General features: G+C 43.0%; 2 protein-coding genes across 5 annotated transcripts in view; one reads left to right on the top strand and one right to left on the bottom strand.

Moving 5' to 3' along the window:
- LOC114661087 (parvalbumin, thymic CPV3-like) overlaps positions 1-18776 on the top strand; it is a 171767-nt gene that overhangs the window by 121291 nt on the left and 31700 nt on the right. The gene's annotated exons all lie outside the window — the stretch shown is intronic.
- rsph10b (radial spoke head 10 homolog B) overlaps positions 1-18776 on the bottom strand; it is a 34557-nt gene that overhangs the window by 13091 nt on the left and 2690 nt on the right. For 2 of the 4 annotated variants that reach the window (XM_051933650.1, XM_051933651.1), the window contains exons 5-14: positions 13922-14095; positions 12285-12370; positions 12029-12149; positions 11775-11951; positions 8868-9009; positions 8201-8653; positions 8000-8108; positions 3226-3305; positions 2983-3131; positions 59-166 (exon numbers count right to left, since the gene is read on the bottom strand). In XM_051933650.1, coding sequence (XP_051789610.1) covers positions 59-166; positions 2983-3131; positions 3226-3305; positions 8000-8108; positions 8201-8653; positions 8868-9009; positions 11775-11951; positions 12029-12149; positions 12285-12370; positions 13922-14095 — 1599 coding nt within the window. The remainder of the gene's footprint in view (positions 1-58; positions 167-2982; positions 3132-3225; positions 3306-7999; positions 8109-8200; positions 8654-8867; positions 9010-11774; positions 11952-12028; positions 12150-12284; positions 12371-13921; positions 14096-18776) is intronic. The other 2 variants (XM_051933652.1, XM_051933653.1) reach the window with 2 other exon arrangements.

Here is an 18776-nt window from a genome sequence, read left to right as displayed (position 1 = left end):
GCGCAGTCGCCAAACACGAAGATTCCATCACTCGCTTGTTACGGAGCGCAGGTCCTACCTCAGCCTCCAGATTGCTGGACACTCCGTCATAAATGCTGGGGATGTCTTCAGCGATGATTTCCACAAATCTCTTGGGCGTCAGCTCTGGTGTGAATAAATCGAGGTCCTGCAAGAGGAGAACAGCAAAGCGGACTGGTGAAGAATGGAAGGCAAAGACACGGGGCCAGCAAAGGTGACAGACACTGCTGCCCGCCCTCCCTCTTAAAAAGCAAAGATTTGACGACATATTGAGAGGGGCGACGTGCTGATCAGCACAACTGTATGTGTGACAATAAGAATACTCTAAACCAATAATCTTCTAAAAGTTAGAGAGCGCAGACTACAAACAACAAACAGCCCAGGATAGAGTGCCAGGCAGTTACGGGACCCGCTCACTCGGGCCAGTCACCAGTTCACGCAACCTGCACGTGTCCGGAGATGGGACAGGAGAACCAGGGTACCACCACAAGCACAAGGAGGGCAGGACGCCTTCATACAGACAGGACTTGATCCACGAGGCACTGGCGCTTACTGCTGCTCCATTGTGCCACTCGATTATAACTTACTGAGAGTGGCTGAAATTAATTGGATAGATCTGTCAAACACGTTAAATTAAAAATGCCACTGACCTCTAGTGGAAAAAATAAGCTCCTCCATTGTGCCAGGCTGTTACACTAAGAACAGTTGAAATTAAAAACACGTTACTGCCCTCTAGTGGAAGAAGAGGAAACATCAGGTAGATTTATTTTATTCTGCAGGACTAAAAATGCAGTAAATTAAATTAAAAAATGCTACTGCCATCTAGTGGAAGAAGAAACATCTCATAGATTTCTATCGCCGTTTGACTAAAAATGCATTTTTTTAAATTTTAAAAATAGGTTGCATCTTGTCTGAAGAAGAGACCCAAGTTGCCTCGTAAAGCTTGCATGTTGTAATCTTTCTAGTTAGCCAATAAAAGGGGTCATTTTGCTTGGCTTCTCACTACATCCATAATGGCTAACACGGTACAACACCCTAGTACTTAAAATTTTTAAAAATGCTACTGCCATCCAGAGGAAAAAAAGAAGCTCCTCCAATGTGCCAGTCTGTTACACTAGGAATAGTTGAAATTAAAAACGTTACTGCTATGTAGTGAAAGAAGAAACATCTGGTAGATTTCTTTCATTCAGTTGGACTAATATTTCAGTATATTAAATTAGAAAATGCTACTGCCATCTAGTGGAAAAAATAAGCTCCTCCATTGTGCCAGGCTGTTACACTAAGAATAGTTGAAATTAAAAACACATTACTGCCCTCTAGTGGAAGAAGAAACATCTCATAGATTTCTATCACCCTGTTTGACTAAAAATACAGTATTTTAAATTTTTAAACATTTTTAAAATTTCAAAATTGATTACATCTTGCCTGAAGAAGGGGCCTGAGTTGCCTCGAACGCTTGCATATTGTAATCTTTCTAGTTAGCTAATTAAAGGTGTCATTTTGCTCGACTTCTCACTACATCCATAATGGCTAACAAGGTACAACACCTTAGTACTTAGAATTTTTAAAAATGCTACTGCTATTCAGTGGAAATAAGAAGCTCCTCCACTGTGCCAGTCTCTTACACTAAGAATAGTTGAAATTAAAAACATGTTACTGCTATCTAGTGAAAGAAGAAACATCTGGTAGATTTATTTCACCTGTTTTGACTAACAACACTTTATTTTAAATTCAAAAACTTGCTACTGCCATCTAGTAGACAAATAAAAGCCAGGTACGATATTTTTTTCCCAATTGCACTACTCCAATTTACAGTTCAAAAACATGTCTCATTCACCTTGTGGAAAAAGAAAGAGAGGATTTTTTTCCTTTTAAGACTAACCATATTTGAAGTTCACAAATGTGTTGATACCACCAACACACACAAAAAAAAAAAATCCGGTCAACCTTTCCCCCCATTTAACTGACAGTGCGGTATTTAAAATTCAAACACGTGTCACTGCCATCTAGTGGTCAAGCAATAATCAGGTACAGTACCACAGTAGTTCTATGTTGGTTTAATCAGGATGCTAACTTGGCTTTGATATGTTTGTAGGTGTGAGTGTGGGGGGATGTTTTCATCATATGATGGACTGCTCCCCAACCCAGTTTCCTGGAGACTGTTCCTGCCTTGTACCCGATGCTTGCTAGGTTAGGCTTCAGATGCCCTGCAGGCCTGCTTTGGATAACCAGGCTTAAGAAGATGGATGGATATTTCAAACATGTGTTACTGCCATCTAGTGGAAGAAGAAAAATCTGGTAGATTTTCTTTCACAGGTTTGACCACAAATACATGCTACTGCCATCTAGTGGACAAATAAATACCAGGTACATTTTTTCCCCCCAATAAACTAATTGAGTTTATAGTTCAAAAGCATGTTACTGCCATCTAGTGGAAAAAGAAAAAGTTAGGGAATTTTTTCCCTTTTTCCATGATAACTGCAGGTTCATTTTTGACGATTCTAAGTTGGTCCTGACGTGTGTGTGTGTGTGTGCTCACCCTGACATGGACTGGTGTCCTGTCTATAGGTGGTCCCTGCCTTGTGCCCACCAATGATCACTCAGAAAGGCTCCAGCTGCTCCACTGCCCTGCTCTAGATCAGGGGTCGCCAAGTTCAGTCCTGGAGAACCACCATCAGTTTTCTTAACCCATTCATTCTTTTAAATTGGCACATGTTGCTGTGCCAGCGCGTACGTTTGCAGTGTCAGGTATAGGACGTGCAGCAGTCCTACATGGGACACCGGGGTCATTTTGGAGTCATTGAGCTGATTCCGGTGGATGCCCTGCTGCCGTCTAGTGGTGAAGCAGTGAAGGACAGATACTATCTCCAGGGCTCAGCCTGCAGACAAAATATTCTTTGCAGTTTTAGGGTCAAAAATGGAATTTTAGTGCATTAAATGAATAGAAGAGTAGGTGACACTCACCTTGAGCAGCCACATGAAGTCCCTGATGCGTATGGAGTCCTTCCTCCACGTCGAGGAGCTCTGCTCACACCAGGCCCTGTAGATCTCCCAGCACTTTTCAATGTAGTTGACAGCAATGATGGTGTGCTGGTGATTTTTGAAAAAGCTGCCTGTGGCAGAAACAGAAAAGAGCAGCCAGGAGAAAACTGGGGAAGTGGCTGCCACCTGGATGCCCACGTATTCCCCACACGTCCCACTACTCACCTTCTACATGCTTTGCTTTTGGAAGGACGTTGTCCTCCATTAGTTTAGAGAAACAGGAAGCTAAAACAGCACTGGGACCGCTGCAATGAGACAAAAGGTGCCGTCACGATTCTCGGCAGCAGAGTCATAGGTGGCAACAGGGTGGCAGCAGCAAATGACCTCCGCACTAGAGCCAGTGGAACTTTGTGATCTCTGCAAACCATCTTTAAATGGAATGTGGCTCAGTGGCTTTGTGTGACCTCAACACTGTAACCAAAGTGACCTCAGAACTGTGGCCTGGCTGCACTGTGTACCCTCCGCAGTGTAGTCCAACAGTGGCAACCTGACTAGGGTACCATAGTCTGATGTCTTTATGTGAACTCATCCCTGTGGCTTGATGGCAGTGTGCCACCTCCTCACTGTGGCATCTACAGGGTGGTTTGTGACGTGCTGTACTGAAATGGCAGCGTATGACCTAACACAACTGCCAAACCTCACAGACTCAGCAGCCGATTTCTGTGCCAGCCACGTTGTAGCACTGCCACCCAAGGAGTGTATTGACATGTTTCCCCTGTGTGTGTTGTATTGTGTCTTGTCTGTCTTTTGTATGATTTTCGGCAGTGACGGGGGGCTTCCTCTCAGATTCAGGTGGAGGAGCATTTCGTGCTTCAGGATCGGGAGTTGAGAGGCGGTGATTGTTGGCATTGCCTTCATGGGCGAGATCTGGAAGGCCGACAAAAACACAGCCAATGAAGAGTCGCAGCAGCGAAATCAAAATCGGCGAGAAGGAAATGACCGGAAGAAGAAATAGTCGCTTTGCTTTGCAAGGGAAAATAGGATGGACACTATCGGCGCCGAGGAAATAAAGTAGAAACGTCTCGCCCCGAACGCTGGGACAACGTTAGTGAGGTGGCCACCTGTGCGCCTCTTTCTTCCTTAAGACTGTCCTTAGGCTTTGGTTTGCTGATTTCAGAGGGTGAGATCTGTGACCTTTTTTTTAGTGCCATTATCCATCTTCCCTCAATCTATCCTAATTGGATTGTCCTTCCTTCATGGACAATAACCCTTTGGACTGGATTTGTGTAAATATATATTTATAAGCTGCTCAAAAAAATTAAAGGAACACTTTGAAAACACATCAGATCTCAATATGGAAAAAAATCCTGCTGGCTATCTCTATCGATACGGACTGATATGGTGATGTGTTAGGAACGAAAGGATGGCACATCGTTTGATGGAAATGAAAAATCTCAACCTACAGAGGGCTGAATTCAAAGACACCCCGAAAATCAAGGTGGAAAAAATAATGGGGCAGGCAGGCAGGCGAGTCCATTTTGCCAAAATTTCATTGCAGCAACTCCAAATCGTACTCAATAGTTTGTATACCAGCCCCACCCCAACCCCAAGTGCATGCCTGACAACGTCCTAATGAGACAACAGATGGTGTCCTGCGGGATCTCTTCCCAGATCTGGACCAGGGCATCACTGAGCTCCTGGATAGTCTGAGGTGCAACCTGGTGGTGTCAGATGGACCGAAACACAAAGTCACAGCCAGAGGTGTTCTATTGGATTGAGGTCAGTCAATGGTATCAATTCCTTCATCCTCTCGCAAACACATGAGGCCAGGAGGAACCAGTATAGGGTCTGACAATGGGTCCAAGGATTTCATCCCGATACCCAATGGCAGTCAAGGTGCCGTAGAGGTCTGTGCATCCCTCCATGGATATGCCCCCTCCCCAGACCATCACTGACCCCACCACCAAACCAGTCGTGCTGAACGATGTTACAGGCAGCATAACGTTCTCCACGCTTTCTCCACACCCTTTCATGTCTGTCACATGTGATCGGGGTGAACCTGCTCTCATCTGTGAAAAGCACAGGGCGACAATTCTGGTGTTTTATGGCAAATGTCAATTGAGCTCCACGGTGCCGACTTGAGGACGTCGGGCCCTCAGGCCACCCTCATGAAGTCCGTTTCTGATTGTTTGATCAGAGACATTCACGCCACTGCCCTGTCTGCTGGAGGTTATTTTGCAGGCTCTGACAGTGCTCATCCTGTTCCTACTTGCCCAAAGGAGCAGATACCGGTGGGTCCTATTGATGGGTTAAGGACCTTCTACGAGGGGCCCTGTCCAGCTCTCCTAGAGTAACCGCCTGTCTGTCTCCTGGAATCTCCTCCATTCCCTTGAGACTCTGCTGGGAGACACAGCAAACCTTCTGGCAATGGGAGGCACATATTGATGTGCCATCCTGGAGAAGTTGGACTACCTGTGCCAGCTGTGTAGGGTCCAGGTATGGCCTCATGCTGCCAGTAGTGACACTGACCGTAGCCATACGCAAAACGAGTGACAAAACAGATGAGGAGGGAAAAATGTCAGTGGCCTCCCTCCAGCTGTTAAACCATTCATTCCTGTTTTGGGGGGTCTTCTCATTGTTGCCCCCCCCCCCCCCCAGTGCACCAAAGCAGCTGAAAGTGATGAACAAGCCCCTCTGCTACTTAACTGACCAGATCAATAGCCCAGGAGTGTCATTGACTTGATGCTATACTCTCATTAAAAAGGGTCCTTTCATTTTTTTTGAGCAGTTTATATGTGCCTCTCCTGAATAGGGGCGTCACATTGAGAGCTTTTGTGTATATTTATGTATACAGTTAGGTCCATAAATATTTGGACAGAGACAACTTTTTTCTCATTTTGGTTCTGTACATGACCACAATGAATTTGAAATGAAACAACTCCGATGCAGTTGAAGTGCAGACTTTCAGCTTTAATTCAGTGGGGTGAACAAAACGATTGCATAAAAATGTGAGGCAACTAAAGCATTTTTATAACACAATCCCTTCATTTCAGGGACTCAAAATTAATTGGACAATTGACTCAAAGGCTATTTCATGGGCAGGTGTGGACAAGTCCGTCGTTATGTCCTTATCAATTAAGCAGATAGAAGGCCTGGAGTTGATTTGAGGTGTGGTGCTTGCATGTGGAAGATTTTGCTGTGAACAGACAACATGCAGTCAAAGGAGCTCTCCATGCAGGTGAAAGAAGCCATCCTTAAGCTGCGAAAACAGAAAAAACCCATCCGAGAAATTGCTCCAATATTACAAGTGGCAAAGTCTACAGTTTGGTCCATCCTGAGAAAGAAAGCAAGCACTGGTGAACTCAGCAACGCAAAAAGACCTGGACGTCCACGGAAGACAACAGTGGTGGATGATCACAGAATCATTTCCATGATGAAGAGAAACCCCTTCACAACAGCCAACCAAGTGAACAACACTCTCCAGGGGGTCGGCGTATCGATATCCAAGTCTACCATAAAGAGAAGACTGCATGAAAGTAAATACAGAAGGTGCACTGCAAGGCGCAAGCCACTCATAAGCCTCAAGAACAGAAAGACTAGATTGGACTTTGCTAAAGAACATCTAAAAAAGCCAGCACAGTTCTGGAAAAACATTCTTTGGACAGATGAAACCAAGATCAACCTCTACCAGAATGATGGCAAGAAAAAAGTATGGAGAAGGCGTGGAACAGCTCATTATCCAAAGCATACCACATCATCTGTAAAACACGGTGGAGGGAGGCAGTGTGATGGCTTGGGCATGCATGGCTGCCAGTGGCACTGGGACACGAGTGTTTATTGATGATGTGACACAGGACAGAAGCAGCCGAATGAATTCTGAGGTGTTCAGAGACATACTGTCTGCTCAAATCCAGCTAAATGACGTCAAACTGATTCATGATACAGATGGACAATGAGCCAAAACATACAGCCAAAGCAACTCAGGAGTTTATTAAAGCAAAGAAGTGGAAAATTCTTGAATGGCCAAGTCAGTCACCTGATCTTAACCCAACTGAGCAGGCATTTCACTTGTTGAAGACTAAACTTCAGACAGAAAGGCCCACAAACAAACAGCAACTGAAAGTCGCTGCAGTAAAGGCCTGGCAGAGCATTAAAAAGGAGGAAACCCAACATCTGGTGATGTCCAGGAGTTCAAGACTTCAGGCTCTCATTAACAGCAAAGGGTTTTCAACCAAGTGTTAGAAATGAAAATTTTATTTCCAGTTATTTCATCTGTCCAATTACTTTTGAGCCCCTGAAATGAAGGGATTGTGTTCATAAAATGCTTTAGTTGCCTCACATTTTTATGCAATCGTTTTGTTCACCCCACTGAATTAAAGAAGAAAGTCTGCACTTCAACTGCATCGGAGTTGTTTCATTTCAAATTCATTGTGGTAACGTACAGAACCAAAATTAGAAACAAGTTGTCTCTGTCCAAATATTTATGGACCTAACTGTATATATGAAGGGTTTGCTGAGACAAAAAGGGGGAATTTGGTGTGTTTTAGGGGAGCGTCTATGTTACGGGATGGACATTTGCTTGAGAGGCAGTTAAAGGGTTCTTTATAAGAGAAGGTTTATGGCTGTGGCGAGAGAGGACATGCAGGTGATGGGTGTGACAGAACAAGATGACGAGGACAGAAAAATATGGAAGAAGATGATCCGCTGTGACGACCCCCAACGGGAGCAGCCGAAAGAAGAAGAATGTTGTAGTGAGTAAAAGTGTAATTGTTCAGTTAAAATATATCAATGTTTGTGAAATTTTCTCGTGTTGTTCCGTAAGTGTTTCGTTTTGGTTTTGTCTTTGGGTAGAAATGGCAGAACAGTCAGGTCGACAATAATAATAAGAGCTCGACAAATGTATTGTTAGTGTAGCATTGCCTTCTTTGAGTCTAGCGTAATCGTTACAAAGTGTCCACCTTTTCTCTGCCCGTGTGAGCCGTGCCCACTTCCCTCTCACCTGACTACTTTGTGATGGAGGTGGTAAGCCAACACCACTATGTGGCTCAGAAACGTCCTAAACAGCATGGGATCAAAGGGCGAATGTGTCTCGTCCACTATCTGGTCATCTGTTAGAAAAGAAAAAATAAAACAATTGAAAAGTGGGTTGCAGTGGACAACGGCGGCAGTCTGGCCTCCCTCACCACGGTGGACATCGTACCATAGAGTAGCCTGTCGAGCTCCTGAACAGTCAAGCCCAGGCGATGGATCCCACAGTCTTGGAGGAACCTCCAGAACTGCAGCCTGATCAGCAGGAAGGTGTTATCCGGGGAATGCTCATAGCCCAGCCTGCTGTAGACGCCGTAGATCTGCCGCAGGTCTGTGATGTGCCTCAGAACAGCAAACTCAACCTGGAAGGGTAAAGAAAAGGGACAGGCGTCCAAGTGGGCAAGGGGAGCGGGACATCTCTGCTGTAAACACCAGGAATATAGAGGGGGTCTGCTGGTCACCTGTTTCATCTCCTCTTCAAATCTGTCATCAGGCAGGGCTTTGAGCAGCCCGGACATCTCCAAAGCAATGTCGGACCCCAGGAGCGAGGGCCTGTCCATTATCCTTGCCGTTTTCTGGGTGTCTTTCTCTGAAGGCATCGATGAGGACCCCAACACATTTTCGCCTGTGCCAAAGATGGACAGTTTGAGAATGATGCGTCTCATGAGTCATCCCTTCTGGGCTCCTGTGATTTAATGACCTGTGGTGGCTGCCACCATTACGGTCATAGGGCCCGCAGACTTTCCTCTTAGCCACCCAGCTCCTGGCAAGCCCACTGACTGATAGTAGAGAGGCCACCATAGCCGCTATTGAGAGTGTTACACAGGGGGTACACGTACCGTCTTCCACTGGTGAGCTGGTGCGTATGCCACTGATATCCGGGGTGTTTATCCCATCAATAGAAAAGTTGGGGAATTCAACCATGCGGTCTTCAACAAATTCACCCTCAAACAGTCGCCCATTTTTGAAGACAAATTTTCCCTGAAATTTGGAAAATAAATAAATAAATAAATTAGTCACTAATTTGTAGCAAGGCTACATAACTCGTCAGTCGGGTTGGCCTTCTGGACTGTCCGTCACTTGTCACTTGTCACAGTCATGTGGCTGGGAGGGTGTCTGTAAATAGCCCTTCAGGCACTTTTGAGGACTACCCAGTGCTGGGAGGATCCCGCCCGGTAAATATTCCAGCTGCCAGTTGCCGGCATCATGTTACCATAACAACCGAGCGGGGTTTCGGCGGGAAACTTTTCTTTTAAAGAGGGATGGCCGAGCGAGGAAAGGAGGAAGAAAAAAAGAAGGAAAAGGCTGAAGGCAAGGAGGTGACTATCTACACTTTAAGAATCGCCAGGATCTGACCTCACTCAGGGACGTCTGCTGTTTGTGGGTGGCCACCCCGAAGTAATTTCCCCGAGAAGAGGTCAGGGGCTGGTGTTCTCCGGGTGCTCCCGTTTGGTGAGTCGGACTCGTGATTGAGTTTCTTCGTGATAGCCAGCGGGGAAGCCGTTTTCGCCGGAGGACAGTTGTGTTTTCCTCACGCCATCCTACGGTAGGAACTGAACTGCTGGTTTCTTCTCCATATATATGGACTACGTTAAATCTTTCTTTTTGTTTTCTCCGAGAACAATTCTTTTTTATTTTTCTTTATGTCTGTGTCAAACCGCGGGTTTGGATTTGGCTGCTGGGGAGGGCGTCTGGGGAAGGGGGTTCACAAATGACCACTCAGGCACCGGGTAAGGAAATGTAATCAGTGGATTTCAATGTATTTACCAGTCCCACTTTCTTCTGATTTTTTTTTTGCCAGTTATTTAAGGGCGCACATAGGGGACAAGAGGGGCAGAGGACCGAATATGGTAATGCTATTTTATCCTTCAAATATCGTCCACTTCCCTCTCGGGTAGTGAAGTGTAGGAATCGTGTTCCCGTATCGGGCGATTGCTACAAATTAACCCGACAGACATGTTTGGGAAGTGAAAGGAGCATCCAGAAGAGCAAAGGGATTAAGTGCAAACCACACATACAGGTGCTGGTCATAAAATTAGAATATCATGACAAAGTTGATTTATTTCAGTAATTCCATTCAAAAAGTGAAACTTGTATATTAGATTCATTCATTACACACAGACTGATGTATTTCAAATGTTTATTTGTTTTAATGTTGATGATTATAACTGACAACTAATGAAAGTCCCAAATTCAGTATCTCGGAAAATTAGAATATTGTGAAAAGGTTCAATATTGAAGACACCTGGTGCCACACTCTAATCAGCTAATTAACTCTAAAGCCTTTAAATGGTCTCTCAGTCGAGTTCTGTAGGCTACACAATCATGGGGAAGACTGCTGACTTGACAGTTGTCCAAAAGACGACCATTGACACCTCGCACAAGGATGGCAAGACACAAAAGGTCATTGCTAAAGAGGCTGGCTGTTCACAGAGCTCTGTGTCCAAGCACATTAATAGAGAGGCGAAGGGAAGGACAAGATGTGCTAGAAAAAAGTGTACAAGCAACAGGGATAATCGCACCCTGGAGAGGATTGGGAAACAAAACCCATTCAAAAATGTGGGGGAGATTCACAAAGAGTGGACTGCAGCTGGAGTCAGTGCTTCAAGAACCACCAGGCACAGACGTATGCAAGACATGGGTGTCAGCTGTCACATTCCTTGTGTCAAGCCACTCTTGAACAAGAGACAGCATCAGAAGCGTCTCACCTTTGGACTGCTGCTGAGTGGTCCAAAGTTATGTTCTCTGATGAAAGTAAATTTTGCATTTCCTTTGGAAATCAAGGTCCCAGAGTCTGGAGGAAGAGAAGAGAGGCACAGAATCCACGTTGCTTGAGGTCCAGTGTAAAGTTTCCACAGTCAGTGATGGTTTGGGGGTGCCATGTCATCTGCTGGTGTTGGTCCATTGTGTTTTCTGAGGTCCAAGGTCAACGCAGCCGTCTACCAGGAAGTTTTAGAGCACTTCATGCTTCCTGCTGCTGACAAACTTTATGGAGATGCAGATTTCATTTTCCAACAGGACCTGGCACCTGCACACAGTGCCAAAGCTACCAGTGCCTGGTTTAAGGACCATGGTATCCCTGTTCTTGATTGGCCAGCAAACTCGCCTGACCTTAACCCCATAGAAAATCTATGGGGTATTGTGAAGAGGAAGATGCAATACACCAGACCCAACAATTCAGAAGAGCTGAAGGCCACTATCAGAGCAACATGGGCTCTCATAACACCTGAGCAGTGCCACAGACTGATCGACTCCATGCCACGCCGCATTGCTGCAGTAATCCAGGACAAAGGAGCCCCAACTAAATATTGAGTGCTGTACATGCTCATACTTTTCATGTTCATACCTTTCAGTTGGCCAACATTTCTAAAAATCCTTTTTTTGCATTGGTCTTAATTGATATTCTAATTTTCCAAGATACTGAATTTGGGACTTTCATTAGTTGTCAGTTATAATCATCAACATTAAAAGAAATAAACATTTGAAATACATCAGTCTGTGTGTAATGAATGAATCGAATATACAAGTTTCACTTTTTGAATGGAATTACTGAAATAAATCAACTTTGTCATGATATTCTAATTTTATGACCAGCACCTGTACAGTACTCCCTTTGCCCTCTTGGGATTCCCGGACTGAGATCTTTTGGAGTAGTGACAGAGCACCGTACCACCATGCTGCCCACCTGCATACGGCCATTTCTTAAACATTTGCAAAGTCAAGCCAAAAGTCTTCTGTTCCACTACCTGGCCGTGCTTTTTGTTGTAATGCCACTCCCCGTCGTAGAGCGTCCCGTTGGCGTAGTAGAACTTGCCGTAGCCGTGCCGAAGGCCTTGCACAAACTCGCCCACGTATGCATTCCTCATTGGGTACAAGGAGTCAGGCGTCCTCACCAAGAACCACATGTGAGTCCCCTGGCCGTGCTGCAACCCAGAAAAGAAAGAAATCAATAAACAGATGCCTGGAACCAACCACTAGGGGTCAGCACAGCTCATCTTACCTGGATGCCGTTGTCCCACTGTCCACTATACTGGTCGTGTGTCGCCAGCCACTTCATCGTCCCCTCCCCGTGGCGCACATTGTTTTGCCATTGTCCTTCATAGATGCTTCCAGACTGATACCTTGAGAGAGGAGAACAAGATGGCCACCATTACATTTTAATTGAAAAAGGTCACAGCTGACCAGAGTACTTCATCAGTAGAGCTGCTGGTTGAGAAGGGGGACGAATTTGAGTCAAAAGAAACATCTCCTCGTACCGTCTGGTGCCCCAGCCCTCCTTGATGTTGTTCACCCAGTCTCCTTGGTACCAAAAGGTCTTCTCACGATTATAGTACATGGTGCCCTGCAAACAAAGAAGAGTGACATGAGGGCCCCAGAAAAAGAAAAGAAAAGAAGGAAGTCACTCAAGGCAGACAACAAACATTCTCAAGGGAGGGAACAGAAACAGGTCACATTTCACAATAAATTTATTCATTTCCATATTTGTTTATTCTGCACACAAGATTCCTCCATACCCATCGGACTGACACTACATGATTTCCGTGGCGCTGAATCTTAAAATCTTTTTTTTTTTTTTTTTGGCACAATTAGGTAGAAGCCTGAATAGCTTTAAGGGGCTTCGCCTGCCCATCATTATCTGATTAACTCGGCGCATTGATACTGGATATGGAATGACACGATATCCGGAAACTTGGATGAGTTGCCAATCTGCACCCCTCTTAAATAGTCGCACACACAGTGATAACACATGGGGGCAATGCCACCCCATTAAGGCAACATAACTAAGTGAAGCCGGCGACAAATTGGCAATGAAGGCGATACAAAATGAAGCATGAAATGTGGCAGACGGAGAGCAGGTGGAAATTATGAGGAAAGCTGGTGGGGGACTGTAATACCGGTATGGAGTGAGAAAAGATTTTAATGGCCAAACTGGGAGAAAGACGCGAAACATCAACATCGAGACATCAAAAAGAACGGGAAGAATTGTAGCCAAAGCACAGGACTAAATGATGAACGACACAAAAGTCAGGGGGTACGGGTTGGGGTGGGTTCAAGAATGTAACCCGTGCTGATAAAGAATTTACAGTCAATTCTCATTAAAGATTCTTTGTTTGCCCTTTTGTGTATAAGCCAGGGGTTTAAGGTAATCCTCCTCCTTGTGGAGCTTTTTCCACATCAGGTTGAAGCCTGCGGGTAGATTTTCAGGGCAAGCTGGCTCTGATGTGAGAAGCTTCAGGCGCTACATGACAGGACTTCAATTTGGGATCACGGTAACAATGAGCAGCTCCACTCCAAGGCCACTGGGAGAAAGAAGATGAGATGCTGGATGTAAAAGCCTGCAGGATATCATGATTGTCTATCATGTGTACAGCTATCCATATCCCGGAGGACAGCACTTTCTCCTCGGATGGTATTGTGTCCAGTGCCTGCTTGTTCGTGTGGTTTCGTCAGGTTTGGAAGCTGGCAGCATCCACAGAGCAAACTCCAAACATTTGTAAATCATCTACACCCTTGATGGGCTGTCCAGAGATGATCTTGGCCTTCTTGGAGAACTCACATCATTTGCATGATGTTTGTCACTCCTAATCATGACAAGCACAAACCAGCAGATACTTGTGTGATTTAGTGGTATATCTCAAAGACTTAGACTTCAATAAAACTGGTGAAGAAGGGTCACTGAAATGTTGCATGGAGGATCCTCCACATCCAGAATTGTCTGACACACATAGGGGGTGCTGTTGCAAGGCGGACAATGACTATAAAAATCCCCCTATTCTTTTGATTTTATAATGTTGTCATTATAAACGGTGGCACTTCTCAGGCAGTTTAGCCCCTACCCATCTGTTGGTTTTTTTTTTGTCCATTTCTATTATTTTTTGTATTTATTGCTTACCTTTCCATGCCGTTTGCCACAAACCCAATGGCCGACGTACGAGACTGGCTTTATGCCCCCAGTGTACGTCCCCAGTCCGTGGCGCATTCCGTCCTTCACCTCCCCATCGTAGATGCTGCCATCCAGCCAGATGTAGACACCCTGCCCCATCGGGACGTTCATCACAAAGTCACCCTGTAGGGCACACAAAGGCCAAATTGATCAAAGGTTCATGTATTGCAAGTGGTGGTCCAGATTGGAAAAAAGAGAATCATGTGCGAGGTTATAGAGGGTCTGTACCATACCCTCCTCTCCTGACCTCTAACCTCTAAAAACAGAACTGGGAAACCCCGCCATTCAAGAAGAGAAAGAGATGGCACAGAATAAATGGTGTGCAGTACTGAGCCGAGGTGCCACCTCTGTGTGGGAAAACAGAAACCAAATTTATAAACGTGGATCCAGCACTAAGGGGACCGTCCTGTTGTGAGTTAAAACCTCGTCACTCGGGGGAAGAGGCAGCTGTGTGGTGACCAAATTCAGGTCTTCAGATTTCTCAAAAGCATCCATAAAGTCGATCCAGCAGAAACCTCTCAATAAAAAATAAAATAGTGAATTGGGTACTTGGCGACACCTAGTGGAGACAAAGGGGAAGTGCACACAAGGGGAATCCAGCCAGCTCCTCTTTATACAAAAGATTGTGAAAATCTGAAATAAACAACCAAGTCATGGAGACCTCAACAGGCTTAAAACGCATCGGAATGAGAGATGGGAGCAGCTGAGCAACTGGTCAGCCTGATGGACAGAAAAGGTGAGTGAAGTCACAAAAAGTGGGACCAAAAAGGGTCCGTTTTTTTTCTTTGTATTTTACTGGGCTTTCATAAATTCTTAATGTCTTTATGTGGTGCCTTTCACACCTATATATCTATTAATATATTATATAGTGCCTTTCGTGTCTAGCTATCTATCAGTTTCATATAGTGCCTTTCATTCCTATCTATCTACAGTACTTCACATGTGGCCTTTCACATCTATTTATTTCTATCTATCTATCTCATTTAGAGCCTTTCATGCCCATCTATTAATCTATCTACTTCATATAGTGACTTTTACACTTATCTATCTATCTATCCATCTATATATATAAAAATGGAATGGGTGGGTCGTCGGGTGGGCCTTTTTTTCATTCCGTCGTTTTTTCGACGTTTTGAAAATGTAGAATGATTATTTGATTTTTTTGTTTTTATTTGATCGTGTCTATGTAGCCGCCGTCGTAATAAAGTATCGCTAAAATCGTCATTTATCGTAATTTATTTTTTGACGAATAACGTCGCCGTCGTCGAGGTCAGTGATACCACTGCAAAAAATCTGCTTATGGTTGAAAGACACGCCCTACTCACTGGACAGTTAAAAACACCAATCAAACTAACGATGACATCAAGTATTACCCAATCAAAAGTAGGAAAGGAGGCATCTTCATAAAATGCGTGTGGGATGATTTGCATGAGACGCTGCTTTAAAAAAAAAATGATAAAAAAAAATACGGGATAAATCCCGTCCAGTATTGATTCAAAACGGGACGCGCAATTTCATTCTCAAACGCGGCACGATTCCGTATTTTAAAGGACGGGTGGCAACCCTACAGTGCCAGGTAACCACCCATACAATCAGATTGTGATTCAGACTAGGAATGCAATGAATGTAATTACCCCGATCTACATACAAGGCGAAAGTCTTGCAACATTCAAAGATGATGGTTTGGGATAAGTACACCATACAACATAAAAGAGCTTATGAAGCCTTGAACCTAAAAAAGCAAGATCTCAGAGGTCGTAAAAAAAAAAATAGGAGGTAATGTCGTTTTACTCGCTGTAGATTTTAGTCAAACATTACCAGTTATTTCACGAGGCAGACCAGCACATCAACTCAACGCGTGTTTAAAATCCATGCTTCTCCCACGCTCGGTTATATGTCGCGTGTTCTCGGGTAGGTGCACCAAAAAATTTATACATTTAAGCATGTAATGGGCAAACAAAAAATGAGGTATACCCGAAGGCACAGCAGTAGTACTTAATGTAACTTTACTTCTTAAATGTTAATGTTTTACTGTTTAATAATTTATACGCTTCTTATATGTTGTTCAAATTCTTTTATGAAAATACCACTGACAGCGCAATGCACGATAACATCGAGTGAATACACCATACGCATCTGCCCACGGCCGCCCTGCTGTGCGCAGATAGGACTTGATTGTACAATAAAATAAAATAAAGATAAAAAGACTAAAACAATCATCACCCATAAAGCGGATAGTAGACGTGACGTACTATATGTGTACCACATTTCAAGTGTATAGGTGAAACGGTTTGCGAGCTACAGGTCATTTAAAATCCTGGACAGACACACAAATTGCCACGGTAGCAAATTACAGAAGAAGATTTTACTGTTTAATTATTTATATTTATATGAAATGTGCTTCTTATATATTACTTCATATTCTCATATGATAATGATGTTAATGTTTATATTGATTTGTGTTATTAAAACTGCATGTATGTGTGTATATGTATATATATATCTATATATATACTAGCAAAATACCCGCGCTTCGCAGCGGAGAAGTAGTGTGTTAAAGAGGTTATGAAAAAAAAAGGAAACATTTTAAAAATAACGTAACATGATTGTCAATGAAAGCCCGTTTCACTCAGTAAGTCTTATGTGTGTGTTTATGTATATGTGTGTATAACAATCATTAAAAAGAAAAGATTGAGGAACTCTTCTTCTATATGTGATAAAGCTGGATGAAGCTGACTTGACGAAGACGTAGGTGACATAGATTGGTTTTTCTAAAACAGAAGAAAAAAATGAGTATCTATTATTATTTTAAATTACAATGAAAATGAGAACCTTGATTAGAGATAGATTATCCGTATTAAAATATGTGCATGAATAAACTTTTGCTAACTCTCTAGCAAAAGTTTATTCATACAAATTGGCATGGGATGGCTTTGTGAAAAAGTAAAAATTAGATACAAATAAATTGACAATGCATACTTCGATTTGACTGAGATTATCTGTAATGATAAAAAAAAGTTTACTATGTTTTTTTTTCCATACGGGAAGGATGTAAAACCTTACATAGGCACCCTTCAGCCCGTACTGAAGGGTACTGTCAGATTCTTACTGACTAAAAAACACCCTTTTTATTCCACAGCTACCCCAAAAACCACTATTAGGCATTACTTTGGGGTGGCAGTAGTTTAGTTATGAAACAGCTGGGTCCTGAAAAAAATCTGTCTTATTAGTGGCTTCATCACATATAGAAGAACAGTTCCTCAATCTTTTCTTTTTAATGATTGTTAACACGCATAATGTTTGTAAAATCATTCTGCACATGCATAACTGTTTGACCAATTAGGTTCGCTTCTGTATATATGAAGCTGTTTCATCGATTAGGTTTACTTTGGTATATATGTAAGTCTTTGACCGATTAGGTTACTTCTGCCCCGGGCAACGCCGGGTATATACAGCTCGTATATTATATAATGCCTTTCGTGTCTAGCTATCAGTTTCATATAGTGCCTTTCATTCCTATCTATCTACTTCATACTGTATGTGGCCTTTCACATTTATTTATTTATTTCTATCTATCTCATTTAGAGCCTTTCGTGCCCATCTATTAATCTATCTACTTCATATAGTGACTTTTACACTTATCTATTTTTGTATTACCTTTCACATCTGTCTATCCACTTAGTGCATTTCATTCCTGTCTATTTCATATAGTGCCTTTCATGCTCATCACCTATCCCAAATTACATTTTTCATTCCTATCTATTTCATACAGTGCCTTACACATCTATCTGCCTATTTCATATAGCATCTTTCATATTCATCTACTTATTTCAGAGTGCCTTTTATGCTTATCTGTATCTATTTTGTATATTGCCTTTCACACCTATGTGTCTTTTTCATTTAATTCCTTTCAAGCTCATCTTTTATATCTAGATGCTTCCATGCCTATATCTTTGTAATATAGTGCCTTTCATACCTACTCATCTAAAAGGAATATTCAATTACAAAGAAATTAACATATCTATTTTTTAACACCTGTCTATTTCATATAGTGTCTTTTACATCTCTTTATGACTGTCTGTCTCATACAGTCCCTTTCATGCCTATCTATCAATCTATTTCATATAGTGATTTTTATGCTTATCTGTAGTGCCTTTCATGCTCATCTATCCATTTCATATAGCGTCTTTCCCATCTGTCAAGCTATTTCACATAGTGCCTTTTATGCTTATCTATTTATTTTGTATAGTGCCTTTCACACCTGTCTATCTTTTTCATATAGTGCCTTTCATGTTCATCTATCTATTTTATATAGTGTCTCCCGCGCTTGTCTATTTATTTCATGTAGATCCTTCCCACACAGGTATCTTTGACACCTATATATGTCATATAGCGCATTTCATGCCTATCCAACTATCTATCCATCTACTGTATATATAAATTAATCTATATCACTCAAGTGCCTTTCATGCTCATCTATTTCATATAGTGCCTTTTATGTTCATCTGTTTATTTCATATAATGCCGTTCATGCCTAATGATGAATTTTATATAGCACTTTTCAAACTTATCTACTTCATATCATACGTGCCGTCCATGCTCATCTATCTACTGCATATATTTCTTTTCATACCTTTCTATTTATTTATTTCAGATAGAGCTTTTCATGCCTTATAGCGGCCCACGTTAGGCTCTGAGCAGAAGGTGAGCCCCCTGAGTGTTGAGGGCGGTAAACTGCACGTGTGAAGTTAGGCAGGAATTTCGAAACACGGACACTACGTCTGTAAAGTGCCCTCAGACTGTT

This window comes from Erpetoichthys calabaricus, chromosome 11, assembly GCF_900747795.2.
Source record: "Erpetoichthys calabaricus chromosome 11, fErpCal1.3, whole genome shotgun sequence".
In the NCBI taxonomy this organism is placed as follows: Eukaryota; Metazoa; Chordata; class Cladistia; order Polypteriformes; family Polypteridae; genus Erpetoichthys; species Erpetoichthys calabaricus.
The sequence above is the reverse complement of the archived record's forward strand: the minus strand, read 5'-3'. Positions and strand labels throughout refer to the sequence as shown.